The 25,564-nt window shown below is 37.5% G+C and overlaps 1 protein-coding gene across 5 annotated transcripts in view; it reads right to left on the bottom strand.

The window, feature by feature from the left end:
• Tusc3 (tumor suppressor candidate 3) overlaps positions 1 to 25,564 on the bottom strand; it is a 143,915-nt gene that overhangs the window by 45,361 nt on the left and 72,990 nt on the right. For all 5 annotated transcript variants that reach the window (XM_034520888.2, XM_076914039.1, XM_076914038.1 and 2 more), the window contains exons 4-5: positions 21,979 to 22,119; positions 17,955 to 18,095 (exon numbers count right to left, since the gene is read on the bottom strand). In XM_034520888.2, coding sequence (XP_034376779.1) covers positions 17,955 to 18,095; positions 21,979 to 22,119 — 282 coding nt within the window. The remainder of the gene's footprint in view (positions 1 to 17,954; positions 18,096 to 21,978; positions 22,120 to 25,564) is intronic.

Genomic DNA, 25,564 nt, shown 5'->3' with positions numbered 1-25,564 from the left:
TGCCCGAGAAGCCGCCATGCTGAACATCCTCTTCAACATCCAGGCTACATGTGTATCCTTGTGTATCCTGCGTGAGGCCTCATACTGTCACTTAACAATTTCACTTTATAATGCATTAGAGATTATGGTAGTTGAATGCATTTTCCTATGATTAATGAAATATGGACATTAAGTGACAGCGACAGCTGTTTTTTTTTTTTTTTTTTTAATTTTCTTTTAGATATTGCCTTATTGTTACTGTCTTGTTGAAGTTCTTTATAATTTGTGGATCAGGAACTTTGTTAAATATAGAGAGAACAAGTAAGCCTTAGTAAATGGGTAGTTTTTCTTTTATTGTCTTACAAGTATCACTTAGTAAACAGAAGTTTTTAATATTAATATAGCTCATTTATTTCTTCAAGTACACTTACTACATATGCTGCTCTAAGATATTCTTATCTAACAATGAATATCTACATATTCTTTTGAAAGTATTATGTTCCCAACTAGTCATAATTCATTTGCTTTCTTGTACATGATAGAAGAAATCCGGGTCAAAGACACAGAAAACACTTTCAGCAAAACTGTGGAGGAAATTTTCCCTAACCTAAAGAATGAGGTCCCTATAAAGGTACATAAAGCATACAGAATACAAAATAAACAGGACAAGAAAAGAAATTCCCCTGCAAGTAACTGTTTCTCTTTAGTTAAAAACATTAAGAAACAAGGGGTTTTTTTTTTTTGTTTTGTTTTGTTTTGTTTTGTTTTGTTTTTTAAGTATATTCCAGAGATATAAACTCATTCTGTGGTACTGTCAGATTTTGTGGCTTTCCCTGTCCTTGGGGATCAGTCTATGAGGGCATATTTGAGAGGTACTTTCCACCCTTTTATAAAATCAGAGTCACCTAATAACTTTGAATGTTTGTTCTGACAAATCATCATGTGTTTAAGGCATAAGGGCCTTTCTTGAATTTGAAAATTGTCTGAGAATTTGTACTAATCTTCAGCCTTTTAAACTTCTCATAAAGTCTAAGTAATTAAATTGATATAATTTCTTGAGGCAGGAGAAACATTAGGGTGTGAGACAAATCCACTAGTGCAGCTCATCAGCAGTAACAGGCAGAAGGCGCTTCGGCCCCACTGTGATTCACTGAGATGATAAGTTTGGCTTATTAGACTTTTAATGATATCTTATCGTTCATGTTTTTAATTCTCAGATCGTTGGAATGTTTTCTTTTGTGTGAAATGAATGTTATTATTCACCACACTGTGGGACTGTGAAAGGATAGCTTGGTTCCTGGTTGGGCACAGGCCTTGAACCCTGGACCCTAATGGAACAATGGCAGGCATTCGGCCACGCCCCCAGACCCCAGGTTCCTGACACACCATTGATCTGCACAGTTCAGCCATGCCCCTACCAGCCCCTCCACAGGTAGAGGGTGTGATAACAGATCTAAGGGCTTCAAGTGATTCCCATATTAATGAGATACCTAAAGGCCAGAAGGCATAGCCAATTAAGCATTCCTTCCTAGACCCTCCTCCCTCCTCGCTCCTCCCTCCTCATTTAACTCAGGTATGCCCTGAGTTTCACTGGGGTACCACCAGATCCATCTGCATCCTGCCATAAAAATAAACCCTTTTGGAACCATGGACTTTCTTGTGTCTTTGGGGCCCACCGTGGAGAACCGTGGAGGGATCCTTCGAGCCACCGCCACCACAGCTGCCTAATCTCCCGACAAGGACTTCTCTGTGTTCCAGCCACGGGGACCACCAATTCAACAAAGCTAACTGACTCTGCCAAGCAAGTGGAAAGAACTCAGCCAAAAATCCTGTACACACTTCTGCTGCCCAGAGTCGAAGTCCCAGCTGACTGAGGCAGCAGACCCACAGAAACCACAACCGCCCAACAGGAACCCACGTCCATGCCCACACAGCACATAGTCCCGCACCACACCAATAATGCCTAGGTTAAAATGACAGGAATCTGAAAAACTATATGGCCACAGAGCTTGCAGTATGAGCTACATACTAACCCTATTTTAACACTTTTTAGTATTTCATACAACACTACTTTTTGAAAATTACATTTACATTTGTCCTATGTTATAATTCAGTATTCTACTCAACCATTCTACTTTAACAGCATCAAAAATCAGGACAAAATTAATCCTCTAAGTAAAAGGAGAAAGGCGTTAAATGAGACCCAAACAATAACCTGTACTCTGTTCCCTAGACCACTGTTGCCTTTTATGAAGACAAAGTATTTAAGAATCATTTTTCCTGCTCAAGACGCCCAAAAGGCAGTAAAGTCTACCTCTATCACTCCTGAAATTTCACTTTGAAGTCAAGAAGCTATGAGATATGTATGCATAAATATCTCCAGATCTCATTTCCGCTTTGCCAGGAAGTTCAAATCTTTCTGACTATCCTATGCGTAAACCACTATAAATAACTTTCTACTGTTTGCAATATATACTGTATTCTTATTCTATTTGTGAACCAAAAGCAATAAAGTATAGTAGTAAATATAATTACTATCCTTGTAAGAAAGTTTGGGCTTATAACACTAAGTAATTCATTTAAACGTATGGTTTCAAATTGATCAGCCATAAAACATACACCTAGTAGTTTCTAGTCTTATTCCTTACTAGAAAATGGTATGGGGCAGGAGGCTGAGGAAGATGGCTTAGAGAGTAGATTGCTTGCTTCAGAAGCATAAGTACCTTTTGTTCTATTCCTGGATGCCATGAAAGAAGCTTAAGTGTGTCTATAATTCTAGCACTGAGGAAAGGGAGCCAGGAATATATTTAAAGATTGCTGGACAATTCTAGTTGAATTACTGAGCTTCATGATTAATGAGATGTCAAAAAATTGGGTGGGTAAACGAAAGAGCATGCAGAGTCTGGACCTAGGCCTTCTACACATTTGTAGCAGATGTGCAGCTTGGTTTTCATGTGGGTCCCCAAAAACTGGAACAGCAAGTGTCTCCAACTCTGATGATTGCCACTGGATGCTCTTCCCCTACCTGGACTTATTGATTGGGCTAAATGGGAAAGAATGCCCTTAGTCTGTTTAGACTTGATGTCCCAGGGTGGGTAGGTACCCAAGTGGGGTTGCGGGGCTGTGCTTCCCCTTCTCTGAGGAGGGGAGGCGGTAAAGAGAGAGGGATTTGTGATGTGAGACTGGGAAAAGAGGACAGAATCTGGAACCAGGATATAATGTAAATAAAGAAATAAATTAGTGAAAAGATTGTGTGGTGGAAAAAAACAATAGAAGATACCCACTGTCATCCTTTGGTCTCCATGGATACCCCTATAAACATATCCACATAAATACATACACACAGACAACACATATATGTGAGTGTGCACGCACAAATACACACATACATAGAAAAGGAAATAGCATAGGGTCAGAAAATCCATAAACACTCTTTTTCTTTTGCATTATTTTTCCTTTTGCATTATTGATACATTCCTGTATAACTCATCCATGCTTCAAGAACTCTTCTTTTGCTAGGCAGTCAAAAGTTTTTATAATAGAATTATTCAAAATCAGATACTAACATTTCTGCCAAAACTGAAATGTAAAGTCCTGCTTCCCAAGGGAAAAGATGTTGTTTATTTAAAACAGATAAGCATTTTGGAAACTGAATAAACAAAACAGCATTTTGGATAGCATCTTAACTGCTGAAGAAAGTCTCCAAAACTGGTTAAGAGAAGACAAACAAATAACTTATATTTACAAATTTTGAAGAATTAAGGCTGGTGACAGTCAGCATGGCAGTAATAGTTGCAGAAGACAGAAAATTATGACTAAGAACATTCAGTGGGCATGTTTGATATTACTGCTGCTTAAATGGCTTCACTTCTATCAGTTACCAACAGATAAATGACACCAAGATTTTAATCTATATGTTAAAGAAGAGATACAAAAATTATGTAATTTATTTTTTAAAACATTATCTGAGTAGAGTTGTAAATGTACTTTCTGAAAACATGCCTTTTTGGCATCTAAAAGGCTGCCATTGGGGAGTGGTTCACCTGCCCAGATTCGCCTGTCAGGTATGTGTTTGTGAATGTTAGAATATATTCTATTTAACGTTTCAAAATGAAACACAACAAAATTATGCATGATACAATAGATGAAAGAAGAAACTGATCTGTTGCTATATTTAAAACAGAACAAATGATCATCTATGCATTCTTGCTACCATGGTGGGTTCCTGTGTCCAGGACACCATACCTAACACAAACCAATGTGCCTGAATTTAGAGACACAGAGCATAGTGAGTAGAGATACAGGCAAGTAGGTTCAAATTCTGGTTCAGAGTGTCCATCTACGTGAAATGAACCAAGTTGACTTGAACTGATTATTTTCTTTATTGTAAAATAATAATAGAAACTTTTTTGGCATGGTTGTTGTAAGTCACACAGATAAAGTAAATATGGTAAATAGTAATATTGATTATTACTACCTTCTGATATGCTAATTGAGAAGTCTTCTAAGGTGTGAAAATTCAGAGAAGAAAACTGACCAGTATTTTTTCTTTTAGGGTGAAGCAGTGGTAAGATTTGGTATGTTCTTTAAATACTAAAGACTTTTAAAATTCCAACAAGACTTTAAAGAAAAACCTGTATTTTTAGAAATTAATTTGGGGAGATTCACTGACATAAGCATCCCAAAATCTGGCCAAGACAAAAACCACCCTTCCTTTTTGACATGACTCAGTCTCAGTTTACCCACTGTCTATTTACTATAATTATACCAACCACATCAATACAAAGAAATATAACTTTCCTAAGTAAGTGTTGCCATCTTTACTCTTAACAGTATGAATTCAAACACATAATTTCTCGTTACTAGAAAGGCACAGAAGTTTTGGGTGGATATCTAAACTCTGCATGTACCTAGAGAAGAAAGAACTGCTCTCAAAAGGTTGCAGTGTGGTCTGTCTCCCAATCTGCCCTGCCTGTGGTGGCTGGTCTGTCAGTCTGTCCTATGATGCCTGTTGCCTGGTCTGTCAGTCTGTGCTGTGCTGCCTTGATTTGTCTGCTTTCATTCTCCCCTATCAATTGCAAACCAGTTCTGTAGATCCCTAACTACTTGGTAAAAGTAAAAGGTAAAGTATGTATGAAGGGTGTACAGAGCTGCTGGACATAGGGGAAGTGAGAATTTGCTTATGTCAATTATATATACTACATTACACATGTCTGTTTTTAATATAATAACCATAAATATTTCAGATAGCTTGTTGAATTAACTTTTCCCCATTTTTTACTTTAATTGGACAAATTAATAGATTTTCCCATGATATTTCAGTACATACATATATCACACTTTGACATATATACCCTCCCTGCTAACCTTATTCTCTTCTTCTGGGATACTTACAATATTTTTTATTAACCTTACACTCATCCTTATAGGAGTTTATCTTTAATTTTGTATCTAAATTGTGCCATATATAAGAAACATATGAGCACACTGCTAACAACATATTGACAACTATATTACAAGGAAATCATGTTAATGATAAACTTTGTCTTCCTCTATAGTTTTTACTAATATTTTGATTGCACACATGATTATTTTCATGAGTAAAATGAAGAGCGGTAAAACAAAATTAAGCATGATGTTTTAACCTTTACTACAAAGACATGCACTACAAAGTTTGATAGGTAAGCACTGCCTAATTAACAATGTTCACATTAATGCATAGTTTAACAATCTTCTAAAATTATGAATTACTTTTATGTGGTGTCTAATCATATTCACAATTACAATCTTATTTCTCCTTTAAACAATCAGTATGATGTGATGCTTTACAATTCACAAAACCCCTTGTTAACCTTTCTTATGACACACTGTTTCCTATTTTATGCTTTTTATTTTAAAATTTTGGTGCTAATTTGCAATATTTCCAATAGGATTTCTGTTTTTATATCCCTAAGTTCAGTTTTCAACATTCCTAAACACCTACTGCTATATTTAGCCTTCTCTAAAAATCTCATATTCTTACACTTTGAAAGCTTTATTATTATCTACAGATGAATAACTGCCAATATTCTATGGCACATTTCTTTATTTTCTTTTTCTGATGTAAACAGTACTCTCTTTATAACTCATTAAATACTACATATGTGCATATTTTGTAAAGTATTTTGTTCACATTATTTGCATGGTTCCTATTTAAAAGAACTCTTCTTTTCCTTAAGTACCTATTAGTTTATTTTGAGACAGGAGCAAATTTCAAAGCTTGGTAGCCATTTTTTATTTTAAGAGAAATCTACTGTTTTATTAAAATTTAAAATCTCAACATAGCCAGATGCAGTGGTGCAAGCCTTTAATTCTTGCATTCTGAGGCAGAGACCAGTGGATCTATAAGTTCAAGGCCAGCCTGGTCTACAGAATGAGTTGTAGGACAGCCAGGGCTACATGTTGAAAACCTGTCTCAAACAAAACAAAACCTCAACATAACCACATTTATTTTGTCTATCAGAACCAATCCAGGTTCATTTGAATTACACCACTCATTTGATTCCTCCAATTAAGTTCAGCCCAAGATCGATTAACTTTCAAGATAAAGGGAGATTTGCCATATTCAGAGGGGTGTGGCTCTACAATAAGAAAAACATCAATTATTTTCCAATGATAACCAGAAGTTAATGGCCTCAATCCTCAACTCAAAAGACAAACTGTCAGTCTGGGTTAAAATCATGGCCTTCAACTAGTTGCCTATAACACAGCTTTACATCAAAGTACAAAAATTTATTCCAGGCAAATGCTAGCAGAAAGCAAGCATGAGCATCCACACCAGTATCTAAACACCTAAGATCCAAATTAAAGAGAAAAACAAGAGCAGCTCACTATGGCAATATCACTTGAGGATGGTGTAACAGTTTCTTTCTCTCTCTCTCTCTCTCTCTCTCTCTCTCTCTCTCTCTCTCTCTCTCTGTGTGTGTGTGTGTGTGTGTGCTCTAGAACAGAAATCACAGGATTACTAAAAGCAATCTGCACATTAATGTAATGCCTGTAAGATTTCAATGACAGAAATCACAGAGAAAAAGTAAAGAATCTTAAGACCTATACAACAAAAAATTCTTCAGAGTCAAATAAATTCTTTGCTAATAAGAGCACTGCCATATGTATCATGACACCTGACTTCCAATAACATTACACAACCAAAGTAACAAAAATAGCACAGTACTCACACAAAACTAAACTGTAGATCGATATGATAAGATAGGAAGAAAGCCAGGCAGTGGTGGCACACGCCTTTGATTCCAGCACTTGGGCGGCAGAGGCAGGTGGATTTCTGAGTTCGAGGCCAGCCTGGTCTACAGAGTGAATTCCAGGACAGCCAGTGCTATAGAAACCTTGTCTCGAAAAACAAAAGAAAGAAAGAAAGAAAGAAAGAAAGAAAGAAAGAAAGAAAGAAAGAAAGAAAGAAAGAAAGAAAGAGAAAAGAAAAGAAAAGAAAAGAAAAGAAAAGAAAAGAAAAGAAAAGAAAAGAAAAGAAACAAACTAGCTTAAAATTTTGTATCAGGGAGAGTGATACCTACAGATTTGAATTGTGGACAAAATTTAAAATGTATATAAAATGTAAATGTGTATAAAAATTTAAATGTACTATTCCATTTCTATGAAAACAGTGCCACTGGGATTTCAACAAGGGCTAATTATGCTAAACATGCACATTGCTCTGTGTTTTATTATTTTAACAATGTAACTTCCTCCTTTTCTTTTTGCCTTTTATATTATTTTCTTACTGAGTTTAATTTTCAGTATATAAAGATTATGTTTCTTTGGTTATCTTTATTTTAAAATATTTTATTCATTTTGATTCTACTGTAAGATTATCTTAATTTAATTTAATTTCTCTTTTGGATAATTTATGAAGTATGTAGAGTTACTGAGAATTTTTGGAAATATTTTATTAATTCTTTAAATCACTGATTTTTCAAAGTTAAATCTGTATTCTATAGTTACAACTACTGACTGAGAGTTCATTTTTGTTGTTTTGTTGGTTTTAGTGTCTTTATTTAGTTTTCTGTATTTGAAAGCCATCTGGAAGCAGAAACTACTTTACTTCTTTATGTTGTTGGTTTGTTTATTTGTTTAAATATCATCTATCTCCCCCCTCACTGCTCTGGTTATCTAATGCAATGCTGAAAGCAAATGGCACCCATGTCCTGGTACTGACCTCAGCACTTTTCACCACTGAGTATGAGGAAAACCCTAGTCATATAAAAGTACTGCTATACTGAGGGACACTCTTCCTTTCCTACCTTTTGAGATTATATAAGGGGAAGATGGTCACTTTGTCAGTCTTTCATTGCTACACCTACAGAATTAATCACAAGGGTGTGAGCCTTCATTCTGTTAATGTTACTCAGTATAACTATTGATTTGCATACCATGATGAGCCATGTTGCACCTCATGATAAACCTGCCCTGATCATACTATGTGGCTTTCTAACTGAAGGATAGATATTTGGTTTATTGAGAATTTCTGAATCTTTGTTAATTAGAGATATCGGCTGGTAACTTTCCTAGAGTGCTTGCTCTGGCTTTGGCTGTACTGATGGTCTTATAATTTTTGTTTGAGATTTGTTTCATTGATTTTCTTCATGTTTGGTAGAATTCAGAGAAGTTACTTGCTCCTTATCTTCTCTTGGTTTTTTTTTTTTTTTTTTTGTGGGTGGGGGCAAGTTCTAGATTACTGGCATCAATCTACTTTCTCATTACTGGTGTACTCAGATTTTCTATTTCTTCCTGATGCAGTGTTGATAGTTTCTATGTGTCTAGAAACATAACCACTCCCTCTAGGTCATCTAGCTTTACAAGGTGTAGCTGTTTACGGTGCTTACTTACAATCCTTTCTATTAAGGTACAGACCAGGGTGTATGCTCCTTAGTGGGCATTTTCTCTCATTACTATTGTTTTCTCAGAAACACTGTTTTAATGATCCCTTTGCTGTATCTGCCACCTATCTTTTATGTCTTGTTAAAATCTGATAGCTCTAACTTCATTCCATACTTTTTCTTGTCCTTAAGTAGGCTCTGGGTTGTTCATCTGAAAGTTATGGCTTTCTCAAGACCTGCTGCAGGCTCGCTCTTGAAAGGGCTCTGCTGTGCTGCACAGGTGTGGCTATGCTGACTGACTTTTGAAGGTAGAATACAATGTTGTTTCTCCCCCTTCCATTCCCTCCAATCCTCTAGGTTATCACTTTTCACTTCGATGTTTCCTTTTGAATTTCTTTCTTTCTTTTTTTTTTTTTTTTTAATTTTACCTAAAACAATTTTTATTTAACTTACTTTTATTGATAAGGCTATTTGGGGAAGAAACAACATTGTTTTGTTTACATTCACAATGATCATTTTGGTGATGAGGTATCTTGGGTTTTGCCCATACTAATCGGTTTTCCAGCTTTCCTGACATGAGCAGCACCACCTGCATGTACTGTTAGACCCCAGAGCTAAGAAGTCATTCTTCAGGACTGTCTGTATTTCACATGTGAGACTCCTGTGTTTCTGAATGGCCAACCTCACGAAGGAGTATTCCACTATTTTCATGACTTCAGCCTATAGAACTCAGAGATGCCTTTTACACCGTTTATTATAAAGGATGTGTAATGGGATGTGGATGAATACCCAGAAAATGAGTACTCAGCTGGAGGGCTGGCAGGGTTCCAAGTGCAGCAGCTTCTTGAGAGGTAAGAGGCAGAGGTCCCTTTAGTGGTAAGATGTACCACAGTCCCAACATGGAACTGTTTCACTCTCCTCAGAGCTCTCCAGGCCCTATCATTAAGGAGCCTTCATGGAGGTTTTGTCACAGAATGTAGGGTGGGACTGGAAAGTTCCCACTTCCAATACATCTGTCTTTTGGTGCTCAGCTTCCAACCCAGGAGCCACCACTTACTGCCTCTTTAAAGTAAGAGACACTACAACCACTGTGATTTCCAAGGCATTAGGAACTCTCCTGAAACAGGTCAAAGACCATTAGTACAAAAGATGCACTCAGGACCCTTTCTCCTCAGAAAACTGCAAGGGAGCCAGGGACTAAAACCGAAGTCAGTAGCAGCTGTTTTGTACTGTGACATTCTTGGCTAGTGTTTTGAAGGCCCACCATCCAGTGAAGGTTAAAGGAAAAGGAAGTGGTGTTCTGGAGAAAGAATAAGCATTTGGGGCACAGACATTTTCTCTGACAATTAAGAACTAAGAGAAGGACTAAAAGATCAAGAAGTAATCATCAGAGAATGGCTAGACCCTTCTTGAGATGATACTTCTAAGTGTTTATCTTAACTTTCCAGGGGTACACGATAAAAGCAAAACCAAGAGCTTGGAATTATTTAGAAGCCTAATTAGGATTTCTGGCTCTCAAGGAAAAGAATGACAAAGGGGAACTTAGTCGTTGGTAGTGCTGCTGATGCTTGTGTCAGGTTTCCATTAAGGTAACAAAACATGTAGGAGAGCCAGGTGTGTTTGTGCACACATTTAACCACTCAGGATGCAGAGGCAGGCAAATCTTGTTGAGTTAATGGGGTCTGTGAGTCACACTGGTCCTGGGCTACTGTTCTTGCCATTCCTTTATCTTGCCATTCCTGATTTTGATATACTCTATATGTTAGAAATCATTTATATTTTATTTAGAATTCATTATATTTTTATTTAGGATTTCTTCTATTAATTGGTGTCAGGGATGGAGTTATTAATCTTAATAGAGGCAATTTATTTTTCATTTGTTTATTTATTCATGTTTCCTTCTTTTAAGACAGGTTCTTAAATAGCCCGTGCTGGCCTCCAACTCACTATGTACCTAAGGATGGCCTTGAAGTGGTCATCTTGCTTCTACCTCCTGAGTACCATGATGTACCATAGGCTTGTACCACTACTCTCTACCTGGAGTCAGTTTCTTGTCTAATAGTGGATAGTTTGCTGCTTTCTACTATGATTGATTCTGGGCTGAAGGGAGAGCTCAGTAGTAGTGATGATATTGCATGAGGCCCTGCGATCAATCCCTAACACCAAAATAAGATTTAAAAAATATACATTAAAAAATGTGCCCTAAGTATCAAACAAGTTTGGACAGCCCAGCTATTTTTAGAATTATTTTGCAATCATTTTAAAGTTAGTTAGTCTGTCTGAAGTATAGCTGTCTTGGTATGACTGAGCAGTTCCTGTGTGTTGGCGCTGTGCTGGTGACAGTTAGAAACAGGTGGGTAGGTAGCCTGCCCATCTTTTGAAGGCTAAAGTTACAAATAGCTACAGTTGAAGAAAAGTTTGTTGGCTATTGTTCCTTAAAACAATTTCAGCAAAGTTTCAAGAAATTTCAACATTTTTTTTATAAATTTTAAGCACATATAGAAGTACAAAAACTCAGATCCCCTTATTCTCATTACCTAGATTCAACAAGTATTGATTTGTGATTGATGTTACCACTGTCCACCCTCATTCCACCTTAAATCTGTTTTCAAACAGTAATCTAAGATGTCTAAACTCCTTTTGTTTCCCAACAAACACCTCACAACTCTGTGGAGTCGGTGTTTACATAATACATATTTTATATCTCACTTATTCACAACATGACGCCAATGAGGTCCTCATGTTGTTCTTTGATATAGTCTAAGAATCTTTTGATCAATAGTTTCCCCATTTTTTCCCATTCTTTTTCCTTAAAGTTTGTTTGTTTATCTCATGGAGTTTCTCATGCCCGAATTTTGTGGCTTGCCTTCAGGACATCCCCATTTGTCTTCCTGCACCACTCCCACACCCAGTTTCCTGCACACGAGACCCAGGAATAAAAGCTTGTTGTAGTTTGCTTTTTATTCTGTGATAAATACCATGACCAACAGTAGCCCTGGAAGGAAACAGTTTATTTGGCTTACATGTCCCAGTTCCAGTTGACCACTGAAGGAAGTTAGGGCAGGAACTCAAGCAGCAGCAGATGTTGCTTACTGACTTACTTGCTCCCTTGCCTATTGCAAGAGATATTTAAAATGGCAGCATTCAACCTGGCTTTTCTTAATCAGCCGCCATGTTCCCTACTAGCCTAGGCCTGCGGCCAGGAGGGGCTGTGGCCGTATTGCAGCTGCTCAGCTCAGGCTGTCAGCTCAGGCAGTGAGAGACACCAGCCCTGCCACCCACGAGACGCTAGCGTGGGAGATGGCTCTGCCAATAATCTTCCATGCTGTCTCCACAATACTTGGCTGAGCCCAGACCATCCCACCATCCACGTGAGCTAGGTACAAATGAGACTCTAATGCTTAGATTATCCAAAGGCTTTATATGTTTGGTAATGCTCAATAACAAGATGTCCATACAATCAGAGGTGTAACCCAATACCCAACTTAGATATACCAGCTACCTTTGACTGCTAGAGACACGCACACATCTGCTTCCATGTTCCCCTCTTTTTCCTCCTTTTGAATTTCTTTTATCACTAATTGCTAAGAGGTATTTGATTTCCATATATTTATAAACTTTCTATTTTCCTGTTGCTGATTGCTGGTTTTACACCAATGTGGTCAGAAAACATTTTATATGATATTTATATGTATTATTAAATTTGTTTAGACTTAATTTTGTGTTCTAACATACACTCTATCTGGGAGAAGGATTTCTGTGTGTTTGACAATAACCTATCTTGTGTTGCTGTTGTGAAGTATTTTCTGCTTATGTCTCTTAGGTTCTTTTGTTCTATAGTGCTCTTCGAGTCAGCTGTTTCTGTAACAGTCTTCAGTCTGTTGACTTCTCCGCTGTGAAAGCAGGGAGCTGCAACCTCCCAGAGATGGCTGTCTACTTCTTCCCTTACTTCCACGAAAATTTCTTTTGTGTACTTGGATCCTCCAATGCTGTGTACAACGGTTACACCATATTAATAAATTGGCTCCTTTTTATGATATAATATGCATCTTTCTCCTGGATTTTATACCGACAGTAGAGCCACTCTTTCTCTCATTTGATTACCACTTACATATAGAATCTTTTAAGTCTTTACCTTGCAATCCACATGCATCTTTAAAGCCAAAGGCATAGACTGTTCATCTGCATTTAATCACTACATAATAATAAGGTATCTAATTACATTCTCTATGTCTTAAATTCCATTTGCCTTCCAGCCATCTTAGCTTTTTCTGTTGAATATGTGAAGACTCTGGCTCCAAGACAACCCTACATGTTCATCTTTCAAGTTTGATATAGGTAATTAGGAGGTTCATAGTAAAGAAGGGTAGGGCGCCTTTCCCATGCTATACTTGTGTGCAGATACTCTACCAAAATTTTCTAGAGAGAGGTGTAATCCAGGACTCCAAGATGCCAATACTAAGCTATATAGTAATAAGCTAATAGCAGAATCCCTAGTCAATTCAGGCTCCTCAGATAAGGCATTTAACAGTTCCACAGAAACATTATCAGTAGACTTCAATGAGCCGAGTTTAGCTGAACAGCTTCCTCTATTCTCACCTAGGACTTTTTCACTGCTAAACCTTGCCTACCTTCATCCCAAAATCCATTTGCATTGTCTAGGGCTCCTCCACTTTTGCACAGGACTTTTTCATATATCTTGACTAAGCACCTAAATCCCCAAATGCAGTTATATTTTATAGGGCTAACTCAGATCTATGTCACATGACCATCGCCCAGTGTTGTTCTGTGGAGAGAGACATCCTAGAGCTGGATCTTCCTTCTTCATCACATGGTATTCACATGCTGCTCACAGTTCTGTTACCTGTCTTAATTTATCTGACACTTGGAAATTAAACAGATTAGCAAGTCAAAATCTTAACTGGCAGCATGCAGTTCATGAGGAGTAAAACACATCTTTTAGACATTCTTGGCAGTGCAACTGAGCTTATGAAATTACTCTGAGGTCTCATGGGCACTTTAGAAATTGCTCAGGGACTCAGATCACACTTCCCCAGCATGTTAGCAGGCCATGGGTAGTATCTGTCTGTGGACTGTGGATATAAAATTTTACTTCTTTCTTTCCCTTTAGCTCTACATTCCTAGTCCGGGTTCATAACAAGTTCTATGAAAAACCTTACAAATGAATCTAACACTGGTGGGAAAGAATACAGGCTGCTCTCATAGTCCTACAAGAACAGGATCAGGATCAAACATAGCCACTATACCCAATGACCACTGGTCCTTAGAGGTCCCCTGATTCGAACACACACCTACAATTTCAAGGGAGGAAAAATGTAGAACTCTTAATGAAAGGCCCAAGAAACCTTGGCAATGTGATCGATTCCCTTTCAAATGAAAGATGTAATCCTGACAAACTCAGTAAGAGATGCCCTGTGGGGTGAGCTGTTACAGACTTCACCTTCAGAACATCCTAACTGGGAACTTCTAAGACAGCAACAGCAAACGCAGGGAAAGGTGCACCTCTGTAGTATCTGGAAGATACTCAAGTTTGGCTTCATGATATAGTAGTGGTAGGTCAGGTATATGGCCTGCTGATAATGTAGCATAAAGTACTCACCAAAGTCCTATACAGAACGTCTGCTCTGGTTCCAACCAGCACTGGTATGTATGGGGAAGGTGGCGGAGTGAATAGCATCCCTTGAAGTGCTAGATCCTTTCCTACAGAGACAGAATCTGACAGGAACTCTGGGTCCTGTCCTCAGTCTACAAGCTAGCTAGACGTTCCAGGCAGGAAGCTGCCTGTAGCTCTTCACTGGTTTAAGAACATTCCTTCTGAAGGGAAACAGAGAAGCAGATGAGGAGTGAGGAGGGGGATAAAGGAGGGGAAGGGAAGAGTGAGATGGAGGCCTTGGGGGGACCAGAGGGAAAGATGGAAAGCTGTGGTTGGAATGTAATATAAAGGACGATAAATTCATTTACTGAATTAAAAAAGAAGATATCTAGTCAGAGATAAAGCCAGCTAGCTACTTCTACTGCCCTGCTGCTCTGTCAATTTGGCCATCCAGAGGTTGTGATGCAAGGGAAGAGAGCACAGGAAAGAAGCTCTGAAAGCAAGGTGAGCAGTCTGAAGACTCTCCGACTCTTCGCTCTACTGATTTCCTTACCCTTTCATATCCCTGCTTCTCATCTGCACTACACTCAATCCCGTAAATAAAAACTTACCAATGCTGTGCTAACTACAAATCATTTTGAATGTCAGTACTCCTTTATGGTCAGTCTATGGACAGTCTCTTTGTCTCACACTCTCTTCAGCTTTTACACTGTGTAGCGATGAAAGCATGTATCCCATCTTACGTAAAGGCAGACTGTCTACTGATAAACACAAGACTCTTGTTTTTCTTATCACCAAGTAGCTTCATATGTAAATATGTGCCCCTTACCATCCGCTTTCCAAATATTGTCATTTGGTCTATGTATTATAAATTACTTTCAGAGAATCTTTCTTTTAAAGAGTAGGATGTTTTATCTTTAATAAAAAATAATTCATCTATTTTCATTGACATATTTATTCTGCTTTTGCTACACTTTTCTGTGATCTTCTAGGAGTGACATTTAAGCTCGCCTAAATTGTTCTGCAAGCCACTGAATACATTTCATAGACTTGACTTTGGTTAGTTGACTCATTATTTGCACTTAAGTATTTCCCAGCATTACTTGGGCGAGCCTGTACGTCTTCTCGTGTGTATTACTTAGTACCTAGGTTCAGAAGTGAATTGAACACATATGTGTGTAGATTGTTTCAGTCTCCAGCATTCTGTTCAGTGATATAGATTATCAATGCAAAGGCCAATTTCATACCATTCCAATTATGATAGCTTTATAGTTAGTAAAAAATCAGGTTATATAAGGCTTTTGATTTTCTTCAAAAAAAGAGAAAAAAAAACCTACCTCAATATTCTAAAGTCTTAGCTTTTCTATATGAACTTTAGAACCAACTTCTGGGTTTCTTCTAAAAACCCAATCCAGGAATACAACTGTCATGTAAATATGAAAGAAATGTGATACATAATACTAAAGCTTATGTACCTGAAGACATATACTTCTCCATGTATTTAAATGTATGTGTATAGCATTAAATGCAGTAAAAGCGTTCTTCCTGTGTCAGCATCCAGGCCAGTTTGCTACTGCATTTTCAGATCCAGTCTGGCAATCTGTGCTTCTTCATTAGATGCTAAGCTTGTCTGCATGTAATACCATAAATACACTGACATGGCTGAACTTAAGTTTCTCATTATCTGTATGTTACATGGCTTTCTCCCTCTGTTCTTCTCTATCTGCTTCTGTTCAAATGACATAATTAGGTCCCACTTTAACTCTTGACTCGGATTTCTACCTATATTCCTGAGGGTTTTTTTAGTCAGCTGTTCCTCTGAACATTACAGTATATTTTAAAAACTAATCCTCATTAATTCAGTTGTGATACTCAACCACTTATGACATAGTGCCAAGCCAAGACCAAGTTAGCCTCTACATGCTATTACTATGATTTGCAAATATACATATGTGCAATAAGCCAGAAAATCCATTAATCCAGTGTTACCACCAATTTTGCTTTCCTATCATATCTTTCAGATTAACTGAGAAATGAAAAATTAATAATCATTCATGTATTAGAAAATATTTTTTTATTTTCCAGTAAGAGATTAAGCCTGCTTCTGTAACATAGATTTTGTTCCTCTACTTATGATGTATATTTTTAAGGTAGAAGTTTTGTTTTTTTAGACTTGTTTATTTATGTATTTATATATGTAAATGATTTGTTTGCATATACATCTGCACATAAGACAGCATCGGATCCTACTGGGCAAGAGTTATAGGTAGTTGTGAGTTACAGATGGTTGTGAGCTACAACATGGGTACTGGGAAATAAACTTAGGACCTCTGGAGAACAGCCAGTGCTATGTAACCACTGAGCTATCTACTCATCCCTGTAATCTATATTCTAACACTAATATTTTCATTAATTCAGGTATTAAATAGTAATCGTGTCATTTTGAAGGTATTTTATGCTTCATGTCACTTATGCTAACTCTTAATCTTTCTCACTGACTCCTCTGAGGGACATGTCATGGTGTGTGGAGGTCTGAGAACAGCTTGGAGTTGGCATTCTCATTCTACAGTGTGGCTCCTAAAGACTGAATTCAGGTGGACTGTCTCAGCAGAAAGAGCCTTTACTCACTGCACCACCTTGCTGGCCCCTTTAATAGTTACTTAAAAAAACAAAACAAAACAAAACATGATTTTAGCCATAGATAAAAGCCCAGCTCTGTAAAACATAAAATAAGAACATGTTCTCTGAATTGGTCTTAATCTCATATGAAGCCATCTTCCAAAGCCACTTCCTAACATCACCTTAACATCAGTTTAATCACGTTGCACATACATGTCTGTCTGGAATGCCTTCTTGTGCTTCCTACTCTGCCTTGGCACTGCTACAACAGTTCACTTTTTTTTTTTTTTCCTCTGTACAACCATGTCTCCTTTCACTAGCCATAAAGAATTCAGAATTCCATTCACTCTTCATGTGAGGCTAGGAACCTGGTCTGTGTATTCCTATAGCCCTCCCTGCTGGTCTCTATAACAGCATGTACAACTCAGCACTGTCTGTGTGTGATAAACATTTGTACCCCACAACCGATTCATTACAGAATGGTCTATGTCTCACTTACACATAACAAGTATGACAGGCACACAGTAGGTATATTCAGGGAGAAACAAATTGAATGAGTATATACCAAAATCTCTTCAGTTCACAAATTAGCTAATTCTTATTGATTCATTACCATATGTATAGATATGATTAAGATACATTTCCTTAATATTTGGAATGTGCCACATACTACAGTCATTATATTTCAATAGTGAAAAGTAGAAGAAATCATATACATAGCTTAAGCTAAATGGTAAATCTAATCTATTTTACTTATAAAAATAACATGACAACTCACTTTGGTGATTTTCATTGAAGTAATAATCTGGCTCATTCTGTTATTATAAAATTCAACTATACAAGGAACAGAGGTAGCAGGATATGTGATAACATACCAGAGATACCATGGCCCAACCAGTCTTGTTATAGATAAACTCCAAGTTGTTCCTCCTTAGATAAAGCAAGCCACCAACCAGCGACACTAACAGGGCCAAAGCAATGGTGCCTGAGTAGTTGGGCGGCCGGAAAACTCGAATCTGAAAAAAATACAATGTAATTAAAAGACTGAAAAATAAATATTAATACTTTTCCTTCAATCATGTTCGAGTCATTGCCACCTTTAATTAACCAATTTATAATTTTACCTGAGAACTACATACAATGAGTGTATTTGGATCGTATTTACTCCCAGCTCCTCCCTTTAACCCCTGCCAGATCTGCCCCCAACTTCCTGACCTCTGTGTGTGGTTATCCTTAATGACCTCTTAACTCTCTTCTGTGCTATCCATATACTCCTGGGTTGGGGCCAGCCACTGAATCACATTTGACCAGCAGCGTTCCTATCATTAACACAAAGACTTCAGGGAACTGACAGTCTACCCTTCCCATCTACCTTTGAAACTATGTTTACTGAGTTCTTAATGAGTGAAAACACAAGCTTTGAACATCTTGGCTGTATAGAAAAACTCTCTTCCTTTTGTTCATATACTCAAGTCTATGCAACTACACCTGAAACTCAGTCCAGAGCTGTTCTGGATCACACAACTAACCAATTCAACTAGCTAGTATAGTGAGGTAGGATGAGGCAGATGTGAATTATATCAACTAGAGACTGTAAATGCTGTTTAGTAAAGCTATTCAAACATACCCCAGAAGTCTAACTTACCCACTTAAGCATGTGCATGGCAATTCCAGTAGTCACCCTAGTTGGCCTCTGCCCTTTACTTGGACACTCAACTACAGCATACATGAAGAGACGTGCTCACGTACACGTCTTCAGGTATCTATGCTTTTATTACTCTTTCATAGATAACACAGAAGCTCCGTGTTGAACTGAAGACTAGAGGCTGTTTTCAAAGTGATAGTAGCAGTATACATCCTCCAGGGGTACAGTAATATTCCAATTATTCTACTTCACTGCAAATACGATTATCAACATACTGTCTTTAGACACTCTACTGCGTATAAAGTATTCTCTCATTTTCATTTGGGCTTATGTTTGCCTGCGTGATGATAAAAAACATTTTACTGTGTACTTACTGGGCATATGAATATTTTCTTTAAAGAAATGTTTATTCATATTAATTTTTAATTGAGACTTCATATTTTATTGAGTTTATGAGCCACGGATATACCTAGATATGTATGTGGGTCTTCAGAAAACATGATATGCACATACTTATTCTACTTTCCAGGCTGTCAACTCACATCCATATTACTGTACCTTAACCTATAGAAGCTATTATTTACAAAGAGATACAGATGGAACAAACCCCTCATTTTTAAATTTCAGATCTTGTTTCTGGTAACATTTTCTCTGGAGAGAAACAACAATACTCGAAGAAATGTTTAACTGAAATGTTAAATTAAATATAGAACAAAAACAAAAGCCTAGGGAAAATTAATGTACCAGAAAATAAGAGTATTTAAAAATAATTATGGAGCCATGTCTCAGGGACCATGAGCCTGGGGAAAAAGGGGGGATGACACTCACATAGTCAAATCTCAGACAGTTTTAGCAACTCAGCTAATCAACAACAGCAATAAATTAGAACCAGGCATGGCAGGAGAATTTTTAGGGAGGAAAAGGTTATAACACATTCTAAAGTCAAGAGGCACTCCATGCCTACCCACTCTAAAAAACATCAAAATAAACAAACAAAAACAAAACGTGTGTGTGTGTCTGTGTGTGTGTGTGTGTATGTATGCGCGCAAGCTCGTGCATGTAAGATGTGTGTAAGATATGTGTTTTTACAAGAGCCCGATGAGGTAAGAGAATGGTATCAGGGCTACTGGACCTAGAGTTAGAGGTGACTATTTGCTGCCTGACATGGGTACTAATAAAAAGCGAAGTCTACACTAGAGACCTTGCATGCTGACTGGGAGACGTCCAGATAAGAGCCTGCCATAATCACCATCAGAGAGACTCCATTCAGCAACTGATGGAAACAGATGCAGAGACCCACAGCCAAACATTAGGTATAACTCAGTGGATTCTGCAGAAGAGGGGGAAGAAATGATTGTTGGAGCCAGAAGGGTCACAGGACACCACACAACAACCCCAACAATCAACAAATCAGGACTCCTGGGGGATCACTGAGACTGATCAATCAGCGAGCCTGCATGGACCTAACCTCAGCCCTCTGTATATGTTATAGTTGCGTAGCTTGGTCTTCCTGTGGGATTCCTAACCTAAACAGCAGGAGCTGTTTCTGAGGCTTCTGCCTGCTTCTGAGATCCTTTCTTCCTACTGGGTTCCCTTGTCCAGCCTTACTATGAGGGCGTGTGCAGAGTCTTACTGCAATTTGACAGGCCATGTTTAGTTGACATCCTCAGGAGGCCTGTCCACTTCTGGAGGGAAACAGAGGAGTGGATGTGGAGTGGGGGAAGGGAGGAAAAACTATGGTCAGAATGTAACATATGAGAAAACAGCCTAGAATAAAAAGCCATGAACTGTAACCCTCTGTAAGAACAGTAAGGCTCTTGTCCTTTATTCCTCCTCTCTGATACAAACCTTAGTAGTTTTTGTAATGAATTAATTACCTTGACTGACATTAACTGAACATTGCACTTGTTAAACTGTGAGTTTTGTTGGAAATACTTTAGTATAATCCTTGATGTCTCCCACCAACTAGATCATACATTGTTGGTACATTATATAGTGAAATGTTTTTAAATGAACAAATTTAGGAAACAATTTATTTTCATCAAAATTTCATTAAAGCCAATGATACAGGTGATAAAATTATGTAGGTGACAGGTATTATTACCATGAGACAACTATCTCATTTCAAAAAAATGTGTTTATATCTTTTAGTAAAAATTCAGTGTTTATGAATAACTTTGAAAATAATTGCTTATACTTATATGTTATATAACTAACTATATGTAGTTATATAAGCTTATATATCTTATAATTTTATAAGCAGCTTTCTATAGTTCATCATAAAAATATGTAAATAATTTTAGAAAACATCCATAAGCCCGCCACAAACAAATTAGTACTTACTATAAATTTGGTTAATTTCTTTCAGAATAAATGATCTGTCTCAATCTATATACACAATATTGCTGTGAAACAAAAGCCCAGATCACAGTGTCCATAACACCTTCTAACTGATATTGTATTTGTTAAACTATGAGTCTGTTCAATGTAAAAGTCTTAGTTTTAGACATCTGATTTGTTTCCAACATTTTCCATTAAAATCAGTTACATTTTTATGGCTATGAATCTGAATCATACTTAAGCTCAATTCCTAGAAGAGGCACTGTTTAGTGAAATTATGAGACATGGGACATATGCTGTGTACATGCTTAGAACAAATGCCAGTCTCAACAGTGACACATGGCAGCAAGTATTTCTCCATAGCTATTAATCTTTTCCTATGCATATAAGGCGCATGCTTAAAAAAAAATTCTTGCTTCTTGGTTCGAATTTTCTTGATCATTAACAATATTAAACTATTTTCATTATATTTTCCATTCCATAAATTATACTCTACTTAATATACACTTTAGTGTTTGTTTAGTATTTGTTTATCAATTGATCATCATGCAACAATGCATCTGAATTGACTAACGAAAATTCAAGTACCAGTTATAGTTGCTAAGTCTGGTTTTCTTGGACTGGGAATGGAGCTGACTGGGAATGGAGAATATTCAGACTACACAGGTCCTGGGTTCAATCCTCAGCACAGCAGAAAACAAAGTCTTCTCTATGCAAGGAAAAAGAACAAAGTCCATAGATAAACTATAAAAAAACAAAAACCCTGCCACTTCATTACATCAACCAAGGAAACAAAGCTAATTAATCTAGATATATATAAATGTATGTAAAGCGCGCACACAGACACACACACACACACACACACACACACACACACACACACAGAGTATTTACTATAGTGAAGAAAAGCATACATGAACATCCGTCCTGTCGGCAATCCATTTTGCTAGCTGTTCAGCTCCAAATCCAATTCGTTGAAGGTCAAAAGTATCAGCTCTCTTGGGTCTGCCTTTTGAAGGAAAATGCATGAATGTGGGAGCAGAGTTCATGTTGAGCTGCAAAGCAAGTAATAAAATGCTAATTACAACAGCACCCCAACATTTGATATTATTCATCCAACATTTTATACATTTTGGTGTGAATTTCCAAAAGAAAGAACTTATTAGGAAAATCCGCATGGCTTTCTGAAGCTGAATTTCTATTTTTATTCATTTTGATGCACTATTAAGCAAACAGAATAGCTGAATTTGCTTAAGCTGCCTGAACTGTCACATTTAGCACAGCGATTCACACTCCCAGTTCAGTATTTTGACTAGTTTTTCATTCCTTGTCTCTCTGGACGTTTATGATTAAGACGATGCAAAGTGCCTAGAAATACAAAACAGAAATAATGGGGTCTGTCAGCATGTGGGTGACTCTGCTTCCTCAGCAGCCACGGGAACTGGGCGAGCAGAGGCACACGACAGGGCTGATCTCAAACACATGACCTGCAAATCCAATTTCCTAGATAAATTTAAAGACTAGTCTTTATAGTTGATGGTCAAGAAGCAACAGAAACAATTATGTTTGTTCTAAACAACTTGGATATACCAAAAATAAGATAAATCTTTGATACAGTCATTTTCTTAATTCAATTGAATTGAATTTAATTCAAATTCTTAATTTAATTGTTTTAAAATGTTTTAAAATGGCTAAGCACAGAAAACTTTTCTATAGAAAATATCTATTCAGAAAATATACTAAAAAAAAAACTGCCATAGTCTAATGCTTATTAAACACCTAATAGGATAATTTAACACAGAAACTAACTACAATATGAATATATTAAATAGCTGCTATCTGGGGATTGCATTAAAAAGAACATAAATAAAAGGCAAAGAGATTAACTTAATGAGAATCAAAATCAAGTGCTATGTCAGATGGTAGCTGGCAACAGGTGAAGCCAAGGAGGACTATGTTTACAGTCAGTACAAAACAGATCCTAGCCCATAAACAAATGCTGGCTGTGGCTGCTGTATTCAGAAAATAGCCCACAGTAACTACAGATCATCAGACAGTTTAAACAAAGAAAATCTGAATCCTCAAAAGCAGTACGTCTCTATCAACTGTTTCTCATGTGCACTACAGCAAATGCTATCAAATGCTCATTATTTACTGCCACAATATCTTAAGTACTTCTGGTAAAGAAGGAATAGTAGGTTTCAATTTGCCCTGGTTTCTGTTTATCCCCTTCACACCAAAAGTCATCATGTTAAATTTAAATTGCCACTGTTATAGCAGGACCTCCATGCGGTGATTATGCCATGAGAGCTCTTCCTTGAGCTCTAACCCCAAGGAGAGCATGTACAGTTTTTTAAAAAGCTACTTCCATCTTCATTCCTCCCTGCTCTGCTTCCCACAGCTATATTAGATGGCATTCTTCATATGCTGACATATTAGCATCTGGCTGCTCTGTAACTTCAAGCCAGTACACTGGTAGTTGCATTTCCCTAAAAGACAGCTGGAGATTGCCTTACTGTTGTTTCTTTTCTTGCTTTTCATTTGCTTAGCCTAACTTTTTCTTCTTTCTATACAATTTAGATTTAGCCAAATTCTGCAAAAATAATGTAGTGTAAGGATGACAAATGCATGCTAATGTTATTATTAATTTATATACGATAGCAATTATTTTATAAACATATATCGCGGATACAACTAAGTTATCTTCTTCAAACATTATCATCTCATTCTAGTAATCATAAATGTTATTTTTCCTGTGTGCATACAGAGATAGAGCACAGTATAATCATGAAATCTTTAGCTATAAAAAAAGCAAAGCTAGACTGTGATATGAGATGTTGTGACCTCTGCACCACCATTTCCATTATAGCACAATGCTCCAGAACTTTCCTTCTTTGAAAACGACTCCTGAGTTTTATAAGTAATCTTAATAGAAACTTTGAAAAGTTCATTATAAAACTAAACCATTAAAACCTGTTCTTATGGTAAAAACCTGACAAATTCTAACATATCACAACATATCATACAACATATACCATACTGTTAATATATTGTATATATCTCATATATGTATGTACACACACACACACACACACACACACACACACACACACACACACACACGGTATGCATGTATCATATAGGAATTTCTCTGAATTGAAATAACACCTCCTGGTGACCTGAGCAGTAAACAACCTTAAAAACCTGGAGAGCTAAAACTTAAAGGATTCCCAAAGGCCTTCCAGATGGTTATAAAAGCAGAAAGCAGCTGTTGGCAAAAAAGGCTCTGGCAATAGAGCTGTTTGGAGGACACTGTCCAACCTGTCGAGCTGCCTGCAAGTCATGCAAAGAACTCAGCGTTTGCAGCTGTCACACATCATCACTTACCCACGTTGTAGCTTGGAGTAAGTCATCTGTGCTCCCATAAGCAAGCCCTTATCCATATCCTATAAGTAACCCAATAAACACACTGATGCCCAAGCTGAATTTTATAGAATCATTTTGGTCAGTCATCAGTTCCCTATCTGAAGTAGGGAATAGAGTTTGTTTTCATATTCCCCACAAAAGGCTCACACAAGAGGATGACACAAAATATGTTTGTGTGCTAGGACTGTTATCTTATTCAACATCCTGATACATTATTGCTCTAAACAAGTGATAATCACAACAACAATACCATCTCTGACAGGTTCCTAGAGAAGCGGCCCTAATGAATATGTATAAGGTACTCAGCAGGCACTGCTGGTAACAGAAGCAGTCATGATACCATAACTAAGACAGTATGCACTCTGTGTGATGACTAGCATCCTCATGCCTAAAGCCAAGCTTCTGTCTATTGAGAAGACTATGCATGTGAGTATATTACACATCTACAAATGCTGTCATACAAAGTAGGTCACATAACAAAAGAAGTTTATTTTCTGATATTTCTGGAGATGAAATTCCAAGATCAAGATGAATAGCAGGGCTGAATCTCTGGGGAAGCTCCTCTTCCTAGCTTATATGAGACCTGAGACAGTCTTATTCCTGTGTTTCCCACTGCCTGTCTCTGAACACATGTCTTCCTGTTATTTCCTCCCCATAGGAGGAAAAAAGTGATTTGTGACTCATCCTTGGACCCTCTTTAATGCTCTGTCTCATATACGGTCACAGATGATTGATAGCTTCAACACTGGCATCTGTGGGAAAGATCTAGGCCATAACAAAAAGAAAAAAACTTCTGATAAATACAGAATCTTTTACAGATAAAATTCTATCTGTGGAAGAAGCAAGTATAGCTAAGTGGGGAAAGTGTATGCTACAGAAGCATGAGGTCCTCAGCTCAGACCACCTGCACCCAGATGTGATGCCACACAGCTGTAGCCCCATCACTGAGACTGAGGTGTTGCGGCCCAAGCTGACCCACACTTGGGGGCCAGAAATGTTGAGAACTGCACTACCCCACGTTTGGGGGCCACAATGTCTCGGACAGTTCTGTCAGCGTTGGAACCCATACTGCCA

Source organism: Arvicanthis niloticus, chromosome 16 (assembly GCF_011762505.2).
Source record: "Arvicanthis niloticus isolate mArvNil1 chromosome 16, mArvNil1.pat.X, whole genome shotgun sequence".
NCBI classification, from domain to species: Eukaryota; Metazoa; Chordata; class Mammalia; order Rodentia; family Muridae; genus Arvicanthis; species Arvicanthis niloticus.
Note: the sequence above shows the minus strand (reverse complement) of the source record. Positions and strands in the feature narration are given on the sequence as shown.